Below are 18,211 nucleotides of genomic sequence, written 5' to 3'. Positions count from 1 at the left end.
ATGGGGCCTCAAAATCAAAAATCCCCCCCCCCCCCCACACCTCCCACAAAATTACCCATAGCTTTCGTTTGGTCAGTGGCATTGCATTGTCCCCATAGGCTGTGGCTCTGTGTAATCGCTGAATGGTCCGCTACACAGAGGAATCTCTGAAAGGCCGTTTGCCTTTTCGGCTTTGTTTGGAGTACCCCTGACCACCCCGAAGAAAAGACTAGGTTTTGAGCACATTTGTTTGTGCACATATCAGTGGATAGGACAGCTGTGTCTGTTCAATGGGCCTGATCTACCGTGGATGTTGTTCATTTGTCTGAGGAATCATATCCCTAGAAAATGTAATGGAAACCAGCATGGCTAGCATAAATATACTGATGTTGACATTTAATATAGGAAGTTTAGGGTATCTTTCGACACCAATATTTTGCCAGGTTTACCAGCACAAATTATGAGCTCACTTACAGGGGAAAAAAAAACTGCAACTGTAAACTCGTAAGTACCAGTATATTGCATTTCCTATGCTGATGTGTTTATTGTCATTGTCTCTTTTAAGAGAATTAGTACCCTATTACTAATTCCAAAAAAATTTAAATAAAAGACCACATAAACCCACCCCAAAAGACAAGTTTTGAGTCCAGCGTCCAGTCTTTTGTGAGAGAAGGGGTTAAAGGTTTTGGTCATCTGTAGGCGTGGAGTTGGAGGATGGGCCCCCTTCGCCGCTCGCCTTCTGTCCAGAGGTCCTGGGGCTCAGAGGTCAGCAGAGAAGGACTTTGTGATGTCACATGGCTGCTGTGACTGGGCTGGCCTGCTGCGTTCGCTCCCAGGACACGATCCCTTTCACTGGATTGACCCCTGCGTTGCCCTGTCAGGCAGAGGCCTTTTGTTCAATGTGGGACACTTTCTCTTTTGAATGAACATGCCCAAATACCACCGTGAGCGATGATGGCCTTCTAAAACCATTCAGGGAGGCTTTTTGCTCGCGGTCGTCCAACCTGATCAACATTTTCATCATAATTCCTGGTAGAACACAGGCTGTCAGAATGTTAATATGTCCACCTTTTATGTTCTACCAAATGATATAAGATGGAAGGAAGATAAGAAACGCAGGATAACCTTTTAGATACAAATTAATTATGCCATGGGGTTCAGTCCTGCTTGTAGGCTTGGATTTGATTCAACAGACATGGGGTTGAATTTAGCTTTGACCTCTTAAGAGAAACCTTTGTGCTTTTTGACCTAGACATTGATTTTCTTCTTTCAGCAGACCATATTAGCAGATTAGCATTCACTGCCCCCTCCCAGTTTCTGCTAAATTTGATAACATATTTGTAACACAACTTTTTGCCAATTGTTTTAAACCTCGGGTCGCTGTAATTAAAGGCACTAGTTTTTAAGAACAAAAAACACATTGTAAAAGCACTCAGGCCCAATTAAGGTGATCCACCACATATATGTCTTAAAACGTGCCCGTCTTTCTATGTGCATGATAGATGAGATTAGGTTGAAAAATGACAGGGTTCCTCTTAAATTTGGTGTTCCGAAAACTTTTGATTTCAATGTGGAGTTTCAGTGGGGATAAAGGGGGATTGATTTTCTTTAACATGATATTGACTTATTTCTTGTGTGCAGGGGGGCAAGGGTAAGAGTTATCACCTTAATGAGTTAAGGTCATTGGTGATATTTTAAAGAGGGCCCTTCACATTAATGCAGATTAGGAGTTGTGTGTTTGTTAGAGTTTATGGAAAGGCCTCACGTGGAATGTATTGACCACACAATGAAAATTTGGCCTAACCCTATCAAAAAAATCCCACATTTACACAAAATATTTCTGTACTTCAATATTTTATGGAGAATCTTAGCTGACTAAAAGACTCACGTTATCTCTTTTAGTGTATTGTAATGAATCAATAGTTTTTTTCAGGTGCAACTACGGGTGATCAGTTTTAATCACAGCAAAGCAACTTCTAGTGTCATTCTTCTATTGATCCTGGTCAGCAAATCAACTCAGAGCTCATCTGTGCAAAAGCAAAATCGGGATGTCATTTAATTACAGGGTCACGATGATGAGTTGCTCACCCAGAAACAATTGTTATTCATCAGCGCTTTGCATGTTCTGCCTAATACAAATGTACATCGCACTTTCTTGTGTGTGTGTGTTAATTTGTCTTTTCTATTTCTATTCAGGTATTTCAGAGTTTTTGTTACAGCCATTGCCTATGGAGGTGACCGCGGGCTCGGTGGCCCGATTCTCATGTGCAGTCACATCCAGACCCCCTGCCACCATCACCTGGGAGTTTAACCAAAGCACACTGCCACTACAAACAGACCGGTACTTACAATTGACCTTGAGTCATTTCACATGCAGTCATGTTACTTTGAAAAGTATTAGAGCACTTGGCCGTTATGCATACATCACAGTGTATTAAACTCTGTTCTGTCCCCCTCGTTTGACCCATGTGCTAATTTGTTTATGTGCAGAATTACAGTTTTGCCCAATGGAGTCCTTCAGATCCACAACGTACAACTGAAGGATACCGGGCAGTACCGATGTGTTGCAACTAACATCGGAAGCCGACAGAAAAGTCAAGAGGCAAAGCTGACAGTCAGTCAAGGTGAAGAGACTAGTGTACACTAACTTGGTTTAATCATTTTTAATGGCCGATGTGTTTAAAAAAAAAATTCCTTCTTTTATTAGAAGGTGTGGGCCCTAAAACCCGCCAGAGGCCCAAAATCATCGCCGGACCTCAGAACTTGACTGTTTGTCTGCACCAAACCGTGGTGCTAGAGTGCTTAGCCACCGGAAACCCCTGGCCCATCATTTCATGGAGCCGCGCTGATAGTAAACCCATTGATGTATACAAAGCCAAAGTGTTGGGCAATGGGAACCTGGTTATAACCGACGTCAATTCGAAGCACAGTGGAGTCTACCTCTGCAGAGCCACCACCCCTGGAACCCGCAATTACACCATAGCTGCTGCCAACCTCACTGTCCAAGGTATACTCAATTATATTGCAATCTTGTGTTTTGGCTTGCTGTGTAAAAATAAGATGCAAGATATTTGTGGAACCTAACCCATTTCTTGTCAATCACTGTTTCAGTGCCGCCAGCTATTGTTGAGAGGCCCGAGAGCCAGACCCGCCCGAGAGCCGGCACTGCCCGGTTTATTTGCCAAGCCGAAGGCGTCCCCCCACCCCGCATTAGCTGGCTAAAGAATGGCGAAGAGGTTCATTTAAATGGGCGAATTAAGATGTACAACAGGTATTACAAACAGATTTATTACACAAATTGACTCAAGGGTTTCAGCCTTGTATTGATTGTGTTTTTTTTTTTTTCTCCACAGTAAATTGGTGATTACCCAGATCATCCCAGAGGACGATGCCATCTATCAGTGCATAGCAGAGAGCGAACAAGGTTCTGTGCTGTCTTTAGCTCGCCTTATTGTTGTTATGTCAGAGGACAGGCCCAGCGCTCCCAGGAACATTCACGCCGAGACCATCTCAAGCTCGGCCATTTTGCTGGCGTGGGAGAGACCGCTCTACAATGCCGACAGAGTCATCGCCTACTCTATCCATTATATGAAGGCCGAAGGTGAGACCGCCAAGACTGTAAAGATGTGTGCTTCTCTATCTGAGAAAAATGCTCAAGTTGATGAGTGCCTTATGTGAGTCGCTGTCCTTGGCAAGCCGCTGTTTTGTTGCTATTCAGAGAGGAGGTAATGGAAATATAGTACTCCATTGAAATGGTTACTTTACTTAATAGGCTTAGAAACCCACTGTGGAATAAACATCTCTCATATGTACTGAAAAGTATTGGATAGCTTTTAGAATCTTATGTACAGTAACTGTATGGTAGTCGCACTTTTCTTGTGCAGTATACATGTTCTCACAGGCCACTCTATTGGTCACACTGGCAAAATCTGATGAGTTGTAAAGAGTAATTGAAAGATTCTGCCTTTATAAAAAAATAGTAAATCGGTTCATTCTTGTGATTGTCGTTTGCTGTTGTGTAGAACTGTACTGCATCGTTATTTCTGAGTATAATAGTTAACATATCGAGGTACTTAAAAGGCAATCGTTACCAGAAAGACCCATGACAATAGTAAATATGATGTCAAACCATTACAATTTTGTGATCGTTTGACAAAAGAATCACCTTCAGACTTTTTTTTTTTAAAGCATCAAACTTTTAGTGTTTATTTTTCTTGCAATTGACAAACCAAAACTGCTCTCCGATTCACTGCTTGTCAGGTCTGAACAACGAAGAATACCAAGTTGTGATCGGCAACGACACAACCAGCTACATTATCGATGACCTTGAGCCGGCTAGGAATTACAGCTTCTACATCGTGGCTTACATGCCAATGGGAGCCAGTCGTATGTCTGATCAAGTCAGTCAACACACCCTGGAGGATGGTGAGCTTTGAAACTCCCAGCATTCCTTGCAATCAATCACTTTGACAGTTGAGTTAAGGTGAATGTAAATCCTGTGTCTCCAGAGCACCTTTAGCGTGGCAATAAGGAACGGGGATTTTGTCATTTACCAATTGCTAGTTTTACTCTTCAAACGTGCATTTTGTATTCGTAGGAAATACAAATGGGACTGTTTATAGTCAGACCAGTATGTTCATACAGTTCCATACTATTTTTCAGTGCCTCTGCGTACACCAGAACTACGTTTGATGAGCCACAACTCAACAGATATCCAGGTGAGCTGGCAGCAGCTTCCCTCGAAAGTGAGCCGCGGCCGTGTGTCGGCGTACAGGCTGTCGTATCGCACGGCTGCAGACAGCACAGTCATCTCTGTTGAGCTGCCTCAGAACAGCACCGAGTATCTCCTGGAAGGCCTCCAGCCAGACACCATCTACCTGCTCCGCATGGCTGCAGCCACCCGCATGGGTTGGTGTGAGCCCTCAGCGTGGACATCCCACCGCACACCGAAGACTTCCAGTCTCAAAGGTAAATAAGCAGGAGATGAGGGGGGAAAAAAACAAAGTTATGGTTTAGTTCTGCACCTGTTGCATACATCTTAGAGCTTCATAGAGCATTTGTGAAGTTAGTTGTTCATGATCGTTTCGGTCCTCGACAGAGCTTGCCGATGAGCTGATCATTTGAACCAGGTGTGTTGCAGTCGAGAGAGATCTGAAACAGGCAGGGTATCGCTCTCGAGGAACCGGAGTTTCCCTACCCCTGAGTTCGAGGTTACTTATTTTGGAGAGGAATCTCACAGTCTCTTTTCCTGTTCATCCAAAAGGTGTTTGATGGGGGTTGAGGTCAAGGGTCTCAAGTCTTTCCACAGCAAACTCATCCAAGCACATCTTTGTGGAGCTCCCTCTGACTCATGCTGCAACAGAAAAGGGCCTTCCTCAAACGTTTCCCACAAAGTTACATTGTCTTGGAAGATGCTCCCTAATTGAATTAGAAATGCAGTTAAGAGAAATTCTGTGTCACTACTTTATGTGATGTTTTGTTAGCACGTTAAGGTTTCCTTGCATGGCGTACTGAGCAAAAGAACAAAACAATCCCATCTCTACTTTTTGGGGGTCCTTCTTGAGGGCCATCTTAGGTCTAGAGTTTGTTCTTGTAGCATTGTCCTGTAGCTTTTGTGTTGGTTACTCGGGAACCTTTGCCCTGCGCTGTCAGTGGTGTAAGCGCGGCCTCAGTCACGGGTCATAAAGAGAGGCCCTCAGGCGTCTGTGTTGGGGGGGGAAGAATAGCCTCTTTTCACATCCTGGTGTCTTCTGCCCTGCTTGGTTTTTCCATTATGGCCGATACACGTTTGTGTTGATGAACTGCCCAACAATGCGACATGAAGCCACTTTCCTCTCATATTTTTAAAAGTAGTTCGTGATAATGCTGCATTGCAGCCGTCTCCTGCACTCCATCCTGTTCCTTTGATGTGTGGTTCAAAGCATTAGTATTGTTTGTGGTCTTCCAGTCGTGAATTTGTATTGATCTCATGGCTTCCCTCTGTGCCCTGTCAGTGCCCTCAGCCCCTATTCTCCAACTTGAGCCGCTGAACTGCACTTCCATTGTGGCGCGCTGGCAAGCCGCCCCAGAGATAGAGGCCGTCCTTGGCTATCGCCTGCGTTACCATGAGGAAAGCCAACCAGAACAGCCCGTCATCCAGCTGCAGGCTCAGACCTACACCTACATCATAAGCGGCCTTGGTAAGAGCGGACGACGATGCTGATGATAACATTAGCATACGTCTGGTGTGTGCTTTATCCACCCTCAGTGGGCCGTTGGGTGCCGCATTTGCATTCGCACCCGCAACACAGATCAATAGTGAGCTGACCGCTCCAGTTTGCTTGCAGTATTGAGTGGGATCAGGCTCCCAGGTTAGAGGTCAGTGTCCAGATGTCCCTCCCACCACCGTTTCCCATCCACTGACTTGCATAATTACCCCTGGCTATTGTGTTGAGCTCAGGGCCAGACCTGCCTTACCAGATTTTAACCGCCTCCCCCTTTTAGCTGGACTGCGATACACACACACAACAGACCCCTGGGATTGGTCAGAACTGGACAGGACCACTGACCTTTAGCCATGAGACAGCAGTCTTGGATTAGTACCCTGCCCCCACGGCTTTTTCGTGCTGTCCATGTAAAAAAAAAACCTCCAATAATCAATATGAAACCAAGCTGAGTAATACTGATTAAAGTATAATTCAGCTTTCTGTGAATCACCAAGCAAAGCTGTGCAATTCCTCTTTTCATTTTATATGCTGAAATGGAAAAGACTGATATTTATCCCCTTCTTAAATGGAAACAGGCTAGAACTCTAACTGATGTGCACAACTCTTGCTTTTGAGCCACGCTTGCTCCAAGTTGAAGACTACAACAAGGAAGAGTATGAGAGGGGAAACAAAAGGGGCCCCTCTCCCATCCTAAAGTCCTGCGCCCAGATTCCGTCTGTTCTATCTTGGCCTGACCCGGTGACCCGAGTCACCCCCACCCCCGGTCCCATGGGGCTCGGCTCCCAGCAGCTGAAGGCTACCCTGTGGCCCAGCCCCCACAACAGACCTGGACACCCGCCTTCCATGGTCAATACCCATAAGCTGACCTTTCACACTAGAAGGCATAAAACTAATCTTAACACATGCTAAAATGTCCTGATTTAGGAGCCCAGGCAACGGTAGCTGTCTAGGTTAAAAACATATAAAAGACTCTGATCTTTTTGGCGTCTGGAAATGTGTACTTTTAATTCCAAAGGATCATGCAACAATGTTTAATTGTACATGTTGGATTTGAATAATTGGATTTTTAGTTTTTAATTTTATATTTAGAATTGTAGGCAAGTTTGACTCTTGATCATACAAACATATTTTAAGGGGTTGGTTGATCTTTCTCATGCTCTTGTTAGATGGCAACGAATAACACTGGGGAACAATTTGAAAAAAAATTCTGTCGAGTTCGAATTTTATGGTGATTAAAACAAAAATTCTCATGCTGATTCCAAGATTGCAGTTTTTTTCGAGCACGTCAAGTTTTTTTCCTCCACAATTTACCCTACAGACAAGCAAAATTCTACTGATTACTGACTCATCTGCATTGCATGCCAACTTGCTTGTGCAGTTCCAGTGGGGTGAGAGGTGTGTGCAATTCCCAATAGCTCAGTACTATCAATATCTGCCAACTCAAAGCTGGCGTAGTAGGAATTAAGATTATTAGTTCTGACTTTTGTTTGAACCTTGTAACCATGAACATACCGTTCTAAGTTTTATTTCATTTTATGCTTTTTGTTTGCCTCCAGTTTGAGTTGTTCATGGTAATCTTTTGGGACCAACGGCTGAAATAAAATGAGTCGTTTGTCTTTCAGATCCTAGGCGAAGATATCGTATCAAGATCCTGGCTCTGAGTCAAGATGGAGACGGCTATGAGACAGACCAAGCCATCAGTACCCCGGGATGTGTCTGTGAGTCCATTTCTGCTTTGAAATCTCATTCGCTTACTTTTGTACTCATGTTATTTCTTTGGCCATATAAAGCTGCTCGAGACCAAATGGCAGCCTACCCGCCATCTCCAGATCATGTGACTGTCTTGGCCAGCAATTCCTCTGAAGTGTCTTTACGTTGGAGCCGTCCTACTTTCCCCTCTGGAAAGGCCGTCAGCTATACTGTCCGCTACACGATTGTGGGCACGCACAATGCTTCTGCCGTTCGCTACCTCCAAACGTAAGATAGCATTCCAAAACCTTTGTGTTAAATAACATTTTTGTGCACTGTGGTGTGTTACAGTCTGTACGGTGTTTGCTGAAGATAATAAAGTGTTCTGGATTTGAGGTTAACAATGTTGTTTCTTTTCCGCAGTGCCAAAGAGAATATAACAGTGCAAAATTTGGATCCAAACACTCGCTATGAGTTTGTGGTACGCCTTCATGTGGATCAGATGTCGAGTCCTTGGAGCCATGTGGTTTACCATCGCACACAACCAGCAGGTGATCAATTTGCCACCCAAACCACACTGTCGATTGGATTTTTTTTTCTTTAATATTTATAACGTACACAGAAACCTTTTATTTAAATGCCTCAATTATTTCTTGATGTATATGTAATTATTCATTTTGGCTTTGTCCCCAGCTCCCAGACGACCACCTACGGGAGTGAGACTAACCGTGATTGAGGACGACACAGCATTGGTATCCTGGAAGGAGCCCACAGAGCCCAATGTGGTGGTTACACACTATACTATACTCTACGCTTCCCAAACATCCTGGATGGCTGGACGCTGGCAAATAATTCAAAGAGAGGGTGAGCAGTGCACCACAGAAACATTTCTACAGCACGAGCCATATATCCAAACCAGGTTCGAGTATGCAATAACATTGATATGTGGCAAAACTAGCCACACAACACACCCGAAAGTAAGGTTTCCTTTGCTCTCTTGTTCGCTGTCCAATTGATGCTAACTTCCAGTAACTTTTTTTTAATGTAATATTTAGAAGCTTGCGTGCTCCACCTCATTATCATTGGAGCCTTCCTCAGCTCTCCGTTTTTTGTATTACGCCCACTAATGTCGGCATCTTCTACCATTAACAGGAAGCCATACTATGGCTCTTCTGGAGAAGCTAGAACCAGGGAACGTCTACCTGGTGAAGATCTCTGCCTCCAACCAGGTGGGGGACGGGCCTTTCTCAGATGTCGTTGAGCTGGCTATGAAACGTGGAAATATCCAACGCAACAAAAACGCCTGGCACTCAGATAGATTTCAGCACACCGCGGGTAGGTGTCATCGGTTTGTGATTGTATGTTGTCGAAACAGCTGATTTCATGTGATTGAGTTCTGTATTCATTGCTTAAATTTATAACTGAAAAGTTCGAATGAGAATGATCAGAAAGCACCACAACAGCGTCTACAATCATGTGTGACACTGCATCCTGCGGCATTATACTCCACTGTGTTCTTAAAGTTGTCGTTGTGTTCAATCGTAGTTTACTGTCTTGTTGATTTTTCAGTCTTCTCTGATGGTCTGTACCACATAGACCAGAGATCCATGACTGGAATCATTGTTGGAGTGAGCATTGCCTTGGCCTGTATTGTTATGTGTGCCTTGATCCTCATCAGTAAAGGGAGACCAAGGTACTCAACTGTTGTGTCACTGTCAAATTACAAAATGGTTACTTTCTCTCTCTGACTGGCATTTCTATCGTGTACCGTTTTGCTCTAGAAAATCATCCAGCCATAAAGTTGTTGCTGTGCCGCCGGGTGAAGGGCTTTCTTTGCCTCACGAGCGCCAAGTAGAGAACGCTGAGGCTCTTACACCAATGATGAGTACCAACTTCATAGATGCCAAAGTGAGACGAGGAACAACAAAAAGCATTGAAATATGTTCAAAAGCAGAATTATAATTTACATTCATGTGTTTCAGGGTGGATCTAATATGGTAATAAATACTGCTGGTACTGTCATGCCCAAAAATCAAAGCAAGAGGTGGCCTTTCTTCAACAACGATGTCAACACACCAACAGAGATTGATGTAAGTAAAGTGACATACACACTCTCGTTCATTCATCACTTTCCGTCTTACAAAAAAAGTTTTTAATTTGAGGTCTATTTGTTTTTGTCTGAAGGTTGAGGGGAGGGTCCGCTTGTATGAGACTGGCAAAACCATTCTGCGGTATGAGGAGCATTTAGGCGCTGCGCCTCTGCCTCCATCATCTCGTGAGATCATCTTCGGACCTTTTCCCACTGAGAGCTCGCAAAGCAGTGAGAGCAGCCAAGGGACGGGAGACTCTGGACACTACTCCACCGAGGAAAGCAATGAGGAGATCAGCAATCCGTCGACCAGCCAAAGCTCCGGACCCAAATCTTTCGAGCAACCTCATGATGCAGCTGTAGCTGAGCCAAAGCCATCTTTGCAAGTGGAAAACGAGAAATACGTTTGCTACCATCTCTCACCGCTGGACACCACTCGGTCACGCTGCGCCTCGGACCGCAGCTAGCACTCCATTTATCACCCAGCTCCAAGAATGACCATTTCTACCTCATTTGCTTCCTGGTTTGAGCCCTCTGCTTATTTCCTGTGGCACAAAAGAACAGGAAGTCAGCTGCTGTGAAGGAGGAAATGAGCATTTTCTTCAGATCTACCTCAGGATTTGGTGTAAATGTTGGTTCCAACATTTTCTTTCATTTTCTTTTTTTTTAACATTCTACCTGTTGGTTTTTGCGACAATATCTGTCCTAAACCAAAGCTCACCCATGATGAATGTTTTAAAGAATGTGCTGTGATATATTTGGTCATATTTAATTTGTTTTTCCACTGGAGCTTGATTGTCTACCTCAGTTTTTGTCTCTCCAAACCGTGTTCGAAACCACGTCTTGTTCAGATTTTGGCGGTTGAAAGAGCTTTTCGTTCCCATTGCTTGTCCTCCCCCCACCCCCCAAACCCCACCAACGTTTTTTGTGCATTGGAACAGAAAAACATTAAGTGCATTAGATATTGTCAAACTATTTGTGTTGTATGAGATACGAGACATTTTCAATGTACTGAACTCAAAGCTTTAACACGGCCTTAACACCAAAAGGGCCTTGCATACTCGATCCAAAGACAGGAACATTTGTATCCAAAGAGTTTGTCATAATAGACAACCAAAAATATGGTTCATTTACATGAAGGGTGTCTATGCCAAAAATACTGTTACGTGCCATTGATGTAAATTTCTCCGAATTGTGGTTTGAATGCTTTTCTCGGTGTAAACTTTTAGTCTGGTGAAAGCTTTAGCGCAAGTCCTCGTGGCTTGTGCTCCGTTTGCCTTTGAGACCATTGCTAAGTGCAGCGGTGACGCCGATGCTATTATCCAAAGAGTTGTCTGCTTCCTCACTTGGGTGTGGCTTTTCATTCAGTTGATCCTCGGCAATATGAGGTGGACACGATCGATTGATCCTGTGTGTCTTGTCAGTGATAGATGATGGTATTTATTTTTCGGGCGTACATCATTTAACGCTGACCTTCACCAGCAACCTCACCCCATGTGATGTATTGGGAATTGTTATCAATGCCTCCGCGATATTGCTGTCCCGGTGTGGATTCTGACTATCAAAATGGAAGCCCAATGTGTGTGAAGAGCAACATAATCAATTTTGATATCGTTGTAATACAAATTATCTTAACCAAAGAAGCTTTAAGTCTCTAATTTAGTGATTTTCTTTGGGTTCATTTACATAATTTGAATTTAAATATGCTATAATCAGTTTTGATTAGTAGAAAGGCATTTTACGAAGTTCTTAATTTTTTTTTTTTTTTTTGGTACTGATATGATTTCACCTAAATGAGAATTTGGTCAAAATTTTTCATTTTAGATGGTCGTTTAAATATTTGGGAATTACATGCTCCATTTTCATTGTGGTATTTCCCCAAGTTAACATTGCTGATGTCGTGCTCAGAGTGTTTCTTTGTTCATTATTATAATTACAAATGTTGACATGAATGCCACAGACAAATTTGCTGACTTGACTCAGGTGCCAAATGTAGATTTATAGTGAGTAGTCTTGATTGTCATTTTAAATTATGTTTTCTCTTATTTCCATGCTTTTGAATACCAAAAGACTTCTTTTAGCCCAAAGAGTGCAACAAAGCAAAGTATTTTATGGGGTGGAATGTTGCAACCGACTTTTTGATACTCTCAACATTGTCGCAAATGAATGATTAATAAAATTGTTCTTGGAAAACCATCTTGCTGTTTCATTGTCTGCTTGAGTGAGTAAGTAACTCTTTTGAGAGCAAAGTTAGCATGAACTTAAATTCATCATGATGAGCAAGAAAAGGTTTCCTCAAGTGTTATTCATTGTAACCAGTGCTGTGTGTAACGTTCCTTTTGCCCAAAGACTTTTGGGATAGGCTCCAACTCCACACAGGGTGGCTGGAGCTGCAATTGAACACGGCACCGCTCCACTGTGAGGTCAACTCGCTAACCACTCGACCACCGGACCTCCCAGGTGAAAACATAAAGTACTAAATTTTCCCGTGGGCCGCGAATGGCCCCCGGGCCGTGAGTTTGAGGCAGCTGTGATTTTTGATTGCCCTCACCCCCTTCATAGTTAATGAACTATATTGTATTCTTGATGAACATTTTTTGGACTCCCAGGACCACCCCAACCCCCCAAAAAGCAAAAAAAAAATGTAGGATGGTTAAATATTTTACATAAAAATATTTGCATTTGTTATATTTGCATGATATGACATAATTTGGAAAAAAAAAATGTAGGATGGTTAAATATTTTACATAAAAATATTTGCATTTGTTATATTTGCATGATATGACATAATTTGGCTTGTCGACCATTGAGGTATATGGACAGCAGGGGGCAGTATATTTTGAAGTCAACACTTTCAGTGTTCACCAAAGCGGAAGTCGAGCTGAACGTCCGGCCTTGTTGTTGTCACGCGTAGAACGCAGCAGCTTTGCTGTGAAGATGCGCATCGAAAAGTGTTATTTCTGCTCGGGTCCGGTGTACCCAGGACATGGAGTTATGTTTGTCCGAAATGACTGCAAGGTATGATACACTTGTGTTCGTCAATAGTCAAGCAATTTGCCAATCGAACGCCCTGTTGGTCCGTCATGTGGCCGGCCAATACCAAACCCGAATCTAACGTGCTCACGTGGAATTCGAGTGGCTGTTTTAAAAAAATGACGCCGAGGGGATGGACTCGAGCATGTCTTTACGTTGACATTTTTCTTGTGTGTGCGCGCATGTGAGTAGTTAAGGTTTGCTCTTGCCGCGGGTTACTTTTGATTAGTCGTGAACGGACCCAGGGATTTAACTCGCGCAGGCGCTTCAGTTTTGGCCTTTTACATGGAGATAGTGCGCCCCCCAGTGGTTGACACGTGGAATCCACACTGACAGCCTAAAAACAAAAATGAATACTGTATAATGCTTTTAGGTAACTTTCCCAACGGTGCTCCGACTACGGACACATCGTAGTTACATCGTAGCAATAGAAACGCAACACCGTCGTAAACTGAGGTCCGGCTGTACACGGCACGAAATACCCACTCAAAAAATACTTGGCTCTCCAAGCATCAACATCATGACTGTTAAAATACAGTGGCGTGGTAGGCCAAGATGTTCATCAAAATGAGACAGAATATATGAAGTTTAAAATTTTAATAGAAATGTAATTTTATGAAAACGTTAAATACAACTGAACTGTACTGGGGCAGTTGGAGCCGTGTGAGCTATAGGAAGGACGACCAAAGTGATTAATAAAATACCTATCTAATGTTCAATTTTTTTGAGCCGTCAACTTTGGGTTTTCGTCAGCTGTAAACTATTATCGTCCACATGAAAAGTCTCTGGAACAAATAAAGATTGTGAGAGTGTCACTTTATTTGACCCACTAAAATAAATGTTTCCTATGATATTTCAATCTATAGAGATTGTGTAACAACAAATTCTCGATAATTTTTTGTTATTTTTATCAATCGAAGTTCCTTGTATTGCTGTTTTTTTTAAGTAAACTTATTATTTGATTATGGAATCAGGAGGTTGGTTTCACTTAGGATTTTATGCGAATCGTTTTCAAAATTGTTATTTTAGTGCATGTTTGTTTTTCTGACTATCTTCCCACACACAATTGTAGACATTCAGGTTCTGCAAATCAAAATGCCATAAGAATTTCAAGAAGAAGCGTAACCCCAGAAAGACCAGATGGACCAAAGCATTCCGAAAGGCAGCTGGAAAGGAATTGACAGTGGTAAGTAAAAAATATTTCAAAACACACTGTTTGAGTTTTGCATGATTCTATCATCATTCATTGTTTGTCTTTCAGGATAACTCTTTGGAGTTCGAGAAACGCAGAAATATTCCTGTTAAATATAACCGGGAGATGTGGGATAAGACAGGTATGGTACAAATTGTTTGTGGGAAGAAATTCTGAGTTGGTGAGAACATGCAAAAGAGGCTAAACACATTCACAATTGACTAAAGTACCCGTCACAAATATGTGGAGGAAAAATAACTACCGGTAAAATAAAATAACTGACTACATCAAGCTTACTTAATTGCTTCTGTGCAGTTTAATTCCTTACAAAGGGAACATTTGTCTAAATAATGGCAATGTTATTTTTTATACAGCTTTCCTGTCAAATCATATGAGATTGTGCAGATGTGCTGTTGATTGTTTACACTGGACTGTGCTACTAAGAAAAACAAGCAACAGTGTTTTGTCTATTGTTTGCTCAAATTGACAAGTGTGTGTCACTTTTGCAGTGAAAGCAATGAAGAAGGTGGAAGAAATTAAACTGAAACGGCAAGCAAGATTTATCATGAACAGGTGGGCAGTTTTTTCAATGTCAGCTCTTTCTGGTTTTTTTTTTTTCTCTTGTTCTTTTCTTATCCAACTACTATTTCTATTGAATAAATATGGTAGATTTGGATAGAATTGTTTGGTCTCCATTTTGCAGATTAAAGAAGGGCAAAGAGTTGGAGAAGGAAGAGGCCATCAAGGAAGTGAAGAAGAATATTCACCTCATCAAAGCGCCACATGCAGGTACATATTCAGATGTAGTGTTGAAAGCTGTTTGATTTTTAATTTTTTTTTTTTTCGGATAAAGCCTAGTCACTCTTGAAAGTTACATGAAGTAAAATGGAGACAAATCTTGTTTGTTTTTACAGGAAAACCCAAACAAATGGAAGAGAAAATGGTGCAGAAATTACAAGAGGATGTGGATATGGGAGATGAGGACATTTAAACGTGTTGGTTTTGTGTGGCAATTACTTTGACCGAATTTTCAGTAGACTCTCCTGTGGTTTGGTAACCAGCATTTCTACAAAATAAATGCTTCACGATGGACTCGCAGTGTATTCAGTGCTGTACACTCGCTGGTTGCATTGATCCACTGAAGACCTCTGCAGAGGCCTCTTATGTGTGTGTTCATATAATGACTTGCCTGACTGCAGAAAAGACAACGGATGACAGAATAAACACTTTTCACTGTAAAAAAAAATGCAGTTTTTGTTTTGTTTTTGAATGTATATTTAAAAAGTAATCTTCATCATAATGTTCACATTTTGACATCCTCAGTCCATGTTGACACCTAACAATTGTTGAATAGGGAATTGGTCACTGAATTTAAAGTGTCATCGTCAGGTAAGGTTGCAATAGAGATATAGAAAGACTGGGAAATTCCTAGAAAGTCATAGATATGGACGTCCTTCACAAAACCTGAATTTTTCCATTCAGCTCCTTGTTTAGAAACTGCAATTTGTGTAAAAACTGGTGAAACATTGAACAACTGGACATGTGCTTGAAAACGTTTGAGAAGGCCAAATGAAGTTCACCTACAACGGTTATGTGCACTTGAAGTTCATTCCACTCGAAAGCCGAAGATCCCTTACTTTGTGAATAGTTTATGTAAATAACAAAAAGAATGCAGTACTACGTACAATTGCGCATATTTGTAAAGAGAAGGCTTCCGAAGATGACGATTAATCATAATGGTACAGTATAAACTCCACAACTACCTTGAAGACAAAGGTGACAGTTTTGCAGAATTGTACAGGTTCTTATCAGAATGTCCAATGTAAACAACTGAAGTCGGGAAGACAAGATAAAAGGCGTCGATTCGGGTCCACTCGGGTCAGTGGAGTATCCGGGCTCGATTGCGCAATTCAGCAGCCCACGGCACATAAAGCTACTTGTATCGTTGCTGCTTCTGCTGCTGCTGCTTGTGAAGGGACACTTCATCCCACTCCGGGTCGGACGTCTGGGTTTTTGAACAGCAGGCCACGTCTTAAATAAGAGTAAAATGTCCGATGAGGCTGAAGGAACGAGGACGTTGGAAGAACGGGTGAATTGTCTCTTTTTGTATGTGTGTGAAGAAGATCTTAACTTGGCTTGCATAGTAAATCTTGATCAGGGGTGAGTGGTTTGCACTAGGCTAGTTAGCATTTAGCTTCTCTCGGCCAGTGCAACCAAAGGGATGATATCACCAAGTTAGTAATTTTTACCTCCAGTAAAAGTACAAACCTCAACACCGTGATCCAACACACTCTTCCAATTTATAAACTGAGATTTCCGTTCTTGCTCTAAACGTGAAAGTAAGCGCTACACGTTGAATGTGTTTGGCTGGTAAAATTCCATGTCAGAATTGACGTCACCTTTACATCTAACGGTTCAATTTTGTGGTCTTTTATTTGCCAAGGAACAGAGTATACGCTAAATGTTGTGAAGCCAAACGTCGTTTTATGTTAGAAAACTATGACCAATGGTCACCCTATTGCCAACTGTGTAGAAGTCTGACTGTACGTTGTTTCGACAGGAAATGGATGATACGGTTATTAGTCCAGAGAAAGCAGAAGAGGCCAAATTAAAGGCCAGGTACGCCGGTCTTGGAGCCAAACCCGGGGGATCGGATTTCCTGAGAAAAAGACTTCAGAAAGGGGTTGGTATCATGGTTAAATTAAACCCTTATCTTATTTAATCTAGATATTGAGTCTTGATTTTTGTTCACCCAGCCAAAGTATTTTGATTCCGGCGACTACAACATGGCCAAAGCCAAAATGAAGAATAAGCAGTTGCCATCAGCCCTGTCGGAGAAGTCCGAGATCACTGGCGGTCACATCCCAACGCCTCAGGATTTGCCTCAGAGAAAGACTTCTATTGTGGCAAGCAAGCTGGCTGGCTGATTGCTCTGCTGTTGTTACCATTCCCACCACTGAGTCAAACCCACCTACCTACCTTCTGCTGTCTTTTCACTTCTGTGTGTTCTTTTCAAAGTTCAAACCAAACATGTGAGAAAGGAATTTAAAAGTCAGATCCAGCAAGTTGGAATTCTAAAATGCTCTGAAACAAGAGCCATGACTTGCTTGCACGTGATTTCACACTTAAAAATGAGTGCTACCTCATTTTGGTATAATATTTCACTTTTGAAAAATACAGGGTGCAGGAGGAAAGCAGTGTGTAGAGGCTTGTTTGTTATTGACAAAAAGAATCTTGTTGCTGAAACTCTTGCTAAGAAGCCAGTGACTTAATATTGGGTAAAATAGTCATTTTTGCATTTGGATATGTCCCTCAGTTGAACTTTTTAAGTACAAATGCTCATGTGGAGTCATCCCTCTGTTCTATTGATGCATCAAATATTCTCACACCTCGGTGTATAATATCAGGTCTGATTGCATACAGTTGTGTTTTAATGGGTTTCTGACAGTGGTCTCCGAAGACTTGAAGAACGGGCTCATCATCCAAACTCTCGAAATGGCCTTAATTGAAGTATACTGTTTTTCTTGAGCAATATTTGCTGTCAGAAGAGTCATGTCACTGTTCGACTTGAATGGTTTAGGATTTTAAGGAAGGAAACTAATAAACTATGTACTGTATGTGGAGTGGGGTGTGTATGTGCAAACACACTGTGCCATTTGTTGTGTAAATAAAATAAATTTTGCATAATATTCCTTTTGGCTGTTTTTGTACTTAACAGTCAATACGGATGATGTAATGGATGCACAATTTAGGTAGAAGTCCAGTCTAAGTGTGTTTATTAATGCATTTCACCATGCTTGTTTCATGTTTAGGTGATTTATCTATTTGGGTACAATGATTTCTGTCAATGAAATCCACAACATTTGACGTGCATGCTTAATGTGCACTAAGTAACTGTAGGATGTCAGTAAAATGTAGTAAAAATATTTTACTGTAATGTAGGATAATGTAAATTTGCTTATAAATAGACAATGTTTTCTCAAGTCTGCCTTGGAATAGACCTGTGTGTGTGTGTGTGTGTGT

At 42.0% G+C, this 18,211-nt stretch overlaps 3 protein-coding genes across 5 annotated transcripts in view; all 3 read left to right on the top strand.

The window, feature by feature from the left end:
• Positions 1–12,159, top strand: part of LOC109507497 (protogenin B-like) — a 13,720-nt gene extending 1,561 nt beyond the window's left edge. The window contains exons 3-19 of one of the 2 annotated variants that reach the window (XM_019856961.1): positions 2,176–2,320; positions 2,470–2,603; positions 2,687–2,986; positions 3,091–3,250; positions 3,333–3,580; positions 4,240–4,404; positions 4,642–4,947; positions 5,973–6,158; positions 7,808–7,903; positions 7,976–8,162; positions 8,298–8,425; positions 8,568–8,738; positions 9,027–9,209; positions 9,471–9,567; positions 9,656–9,782; positions 9,857–9,964; positions 10,059–12,159. In XM_019856961.1, coding sequence (XP_019712520.1) covers positions 2,176–2,320; positions 2,470–2,603; positions 2,687–2,986; positions 3,091–3,250; positions 3,333–3,580; positions 4,240–4,404; positions 4,642–4,947; positions 5,973–6,158; positions 7,808–7,903; positions 7,976–8,162; positions 8,298–8,425; positions 8,568–8,738; positions 9,027–9,209; positions 9,471–9,567; positions 9,656–9,782; positions 9,857–9,964; positions 10,059–10,430 — 3,113 coding nt within the window. In that variant the 3' untranslated portion in view covers positions 10,431–12,159. Of the gene's footprint in view, positions 1–2,175; positions 2,321–2,469; positions 2,604–2,686; positions 2,987–3,090; positions 3,251–3,332; positions 3,581–4,239; positions 4,405–4,641; positions 4,948–5,972; positions 6,159–7,807; positions 7,904–7,975; positions 8,163–8,297; positions 8,426–8,567; positions 8,739–9,026; positions 9,210–9,443; positions 9,568–9,655; positions 9,783–9,856; positions 9,965–10,058 lie in introns of both variants that reach the window. The other variant, XM_019856960.1, reaches the window with a different exon arrangement.
• A 678-nt stretch (positions 12,160–12,837) lies between these two features.
• On the top strand, positions 12,838–15,434 carry rsl24d1 (ribosomal L24 domain containing 1). Its single transcript, XM_019857034.1, has 6 exons — positions 12,838–12,981; positions 14,069–14,182; positions 14,258–14,330; positions 14,698–14,761; positions 14,892–14,977; positions 15,103–15,434. The coding sequence occupies exons 1-6, from the start codon at positions 12,901–12,903 to the stop codon at positions 15,177–15,179; spliced, it is 495 nt and encodes a 164-aa protein (XP_019712593.1). The 5' UTR covers positions 12,838–12,900; the 3' UTR covers positions 15,180–15,434.
• Positions 15,435–16,055: 621 nt separating this feature from the next.
• Positions 16,056–17,880, top strand: LOC109507531 (cAMP-regulated phosphoprotein 19-A-like). Of its 2 annotated transcripts, none has more exons than XM_019857036.1 (3): positions 16,056–16,298; positions 16,749–16,871; positions 16,945–17,880. In XM_019857036.1, the coding sequence occupies exons 1-3, from the start codon at positions 16,236–16,238 to the stop codon at positions 17,113–17,115; spliced, it is 357 nt and encodes a 118-aa protein (XP_019712595.1). In that variant the 5' UTR covers positions 16,056–16,235; the 3' UTR covers positions 17,116–17,880. The 2 variants fall into 2 exon arrangements, with proteins under 2 accessions (XP_019712595.1, XP_019712596.1); XM_019857037.1 differs by having other exon boundaries at positions 16,063–16,277.
• The last annotated feature ends 331 nt before the right edge of the window (positions 17,881–18,211 follow it).

The sequence above is a fragment of the Hippocampus comes genome, unplaced genomic scaffold (genome assembly GCF_001891065.2).
Source record: "Hippocampus comes isolate QL1 unplaced genomic scaffold, H_comes_QL1_v1.1 scaffold186, whole genome shotgun sequence".
Taxonomy (NCBI): Eukaryota; Metazoa; Chordata; class Actinopteri; order Syngnathiformes; family Syngnathidae; genus Hippocampus; species Hippocampus comes.
This window is presented reverse-complemented; position numbering and strand designations above follow the sequence as displayed.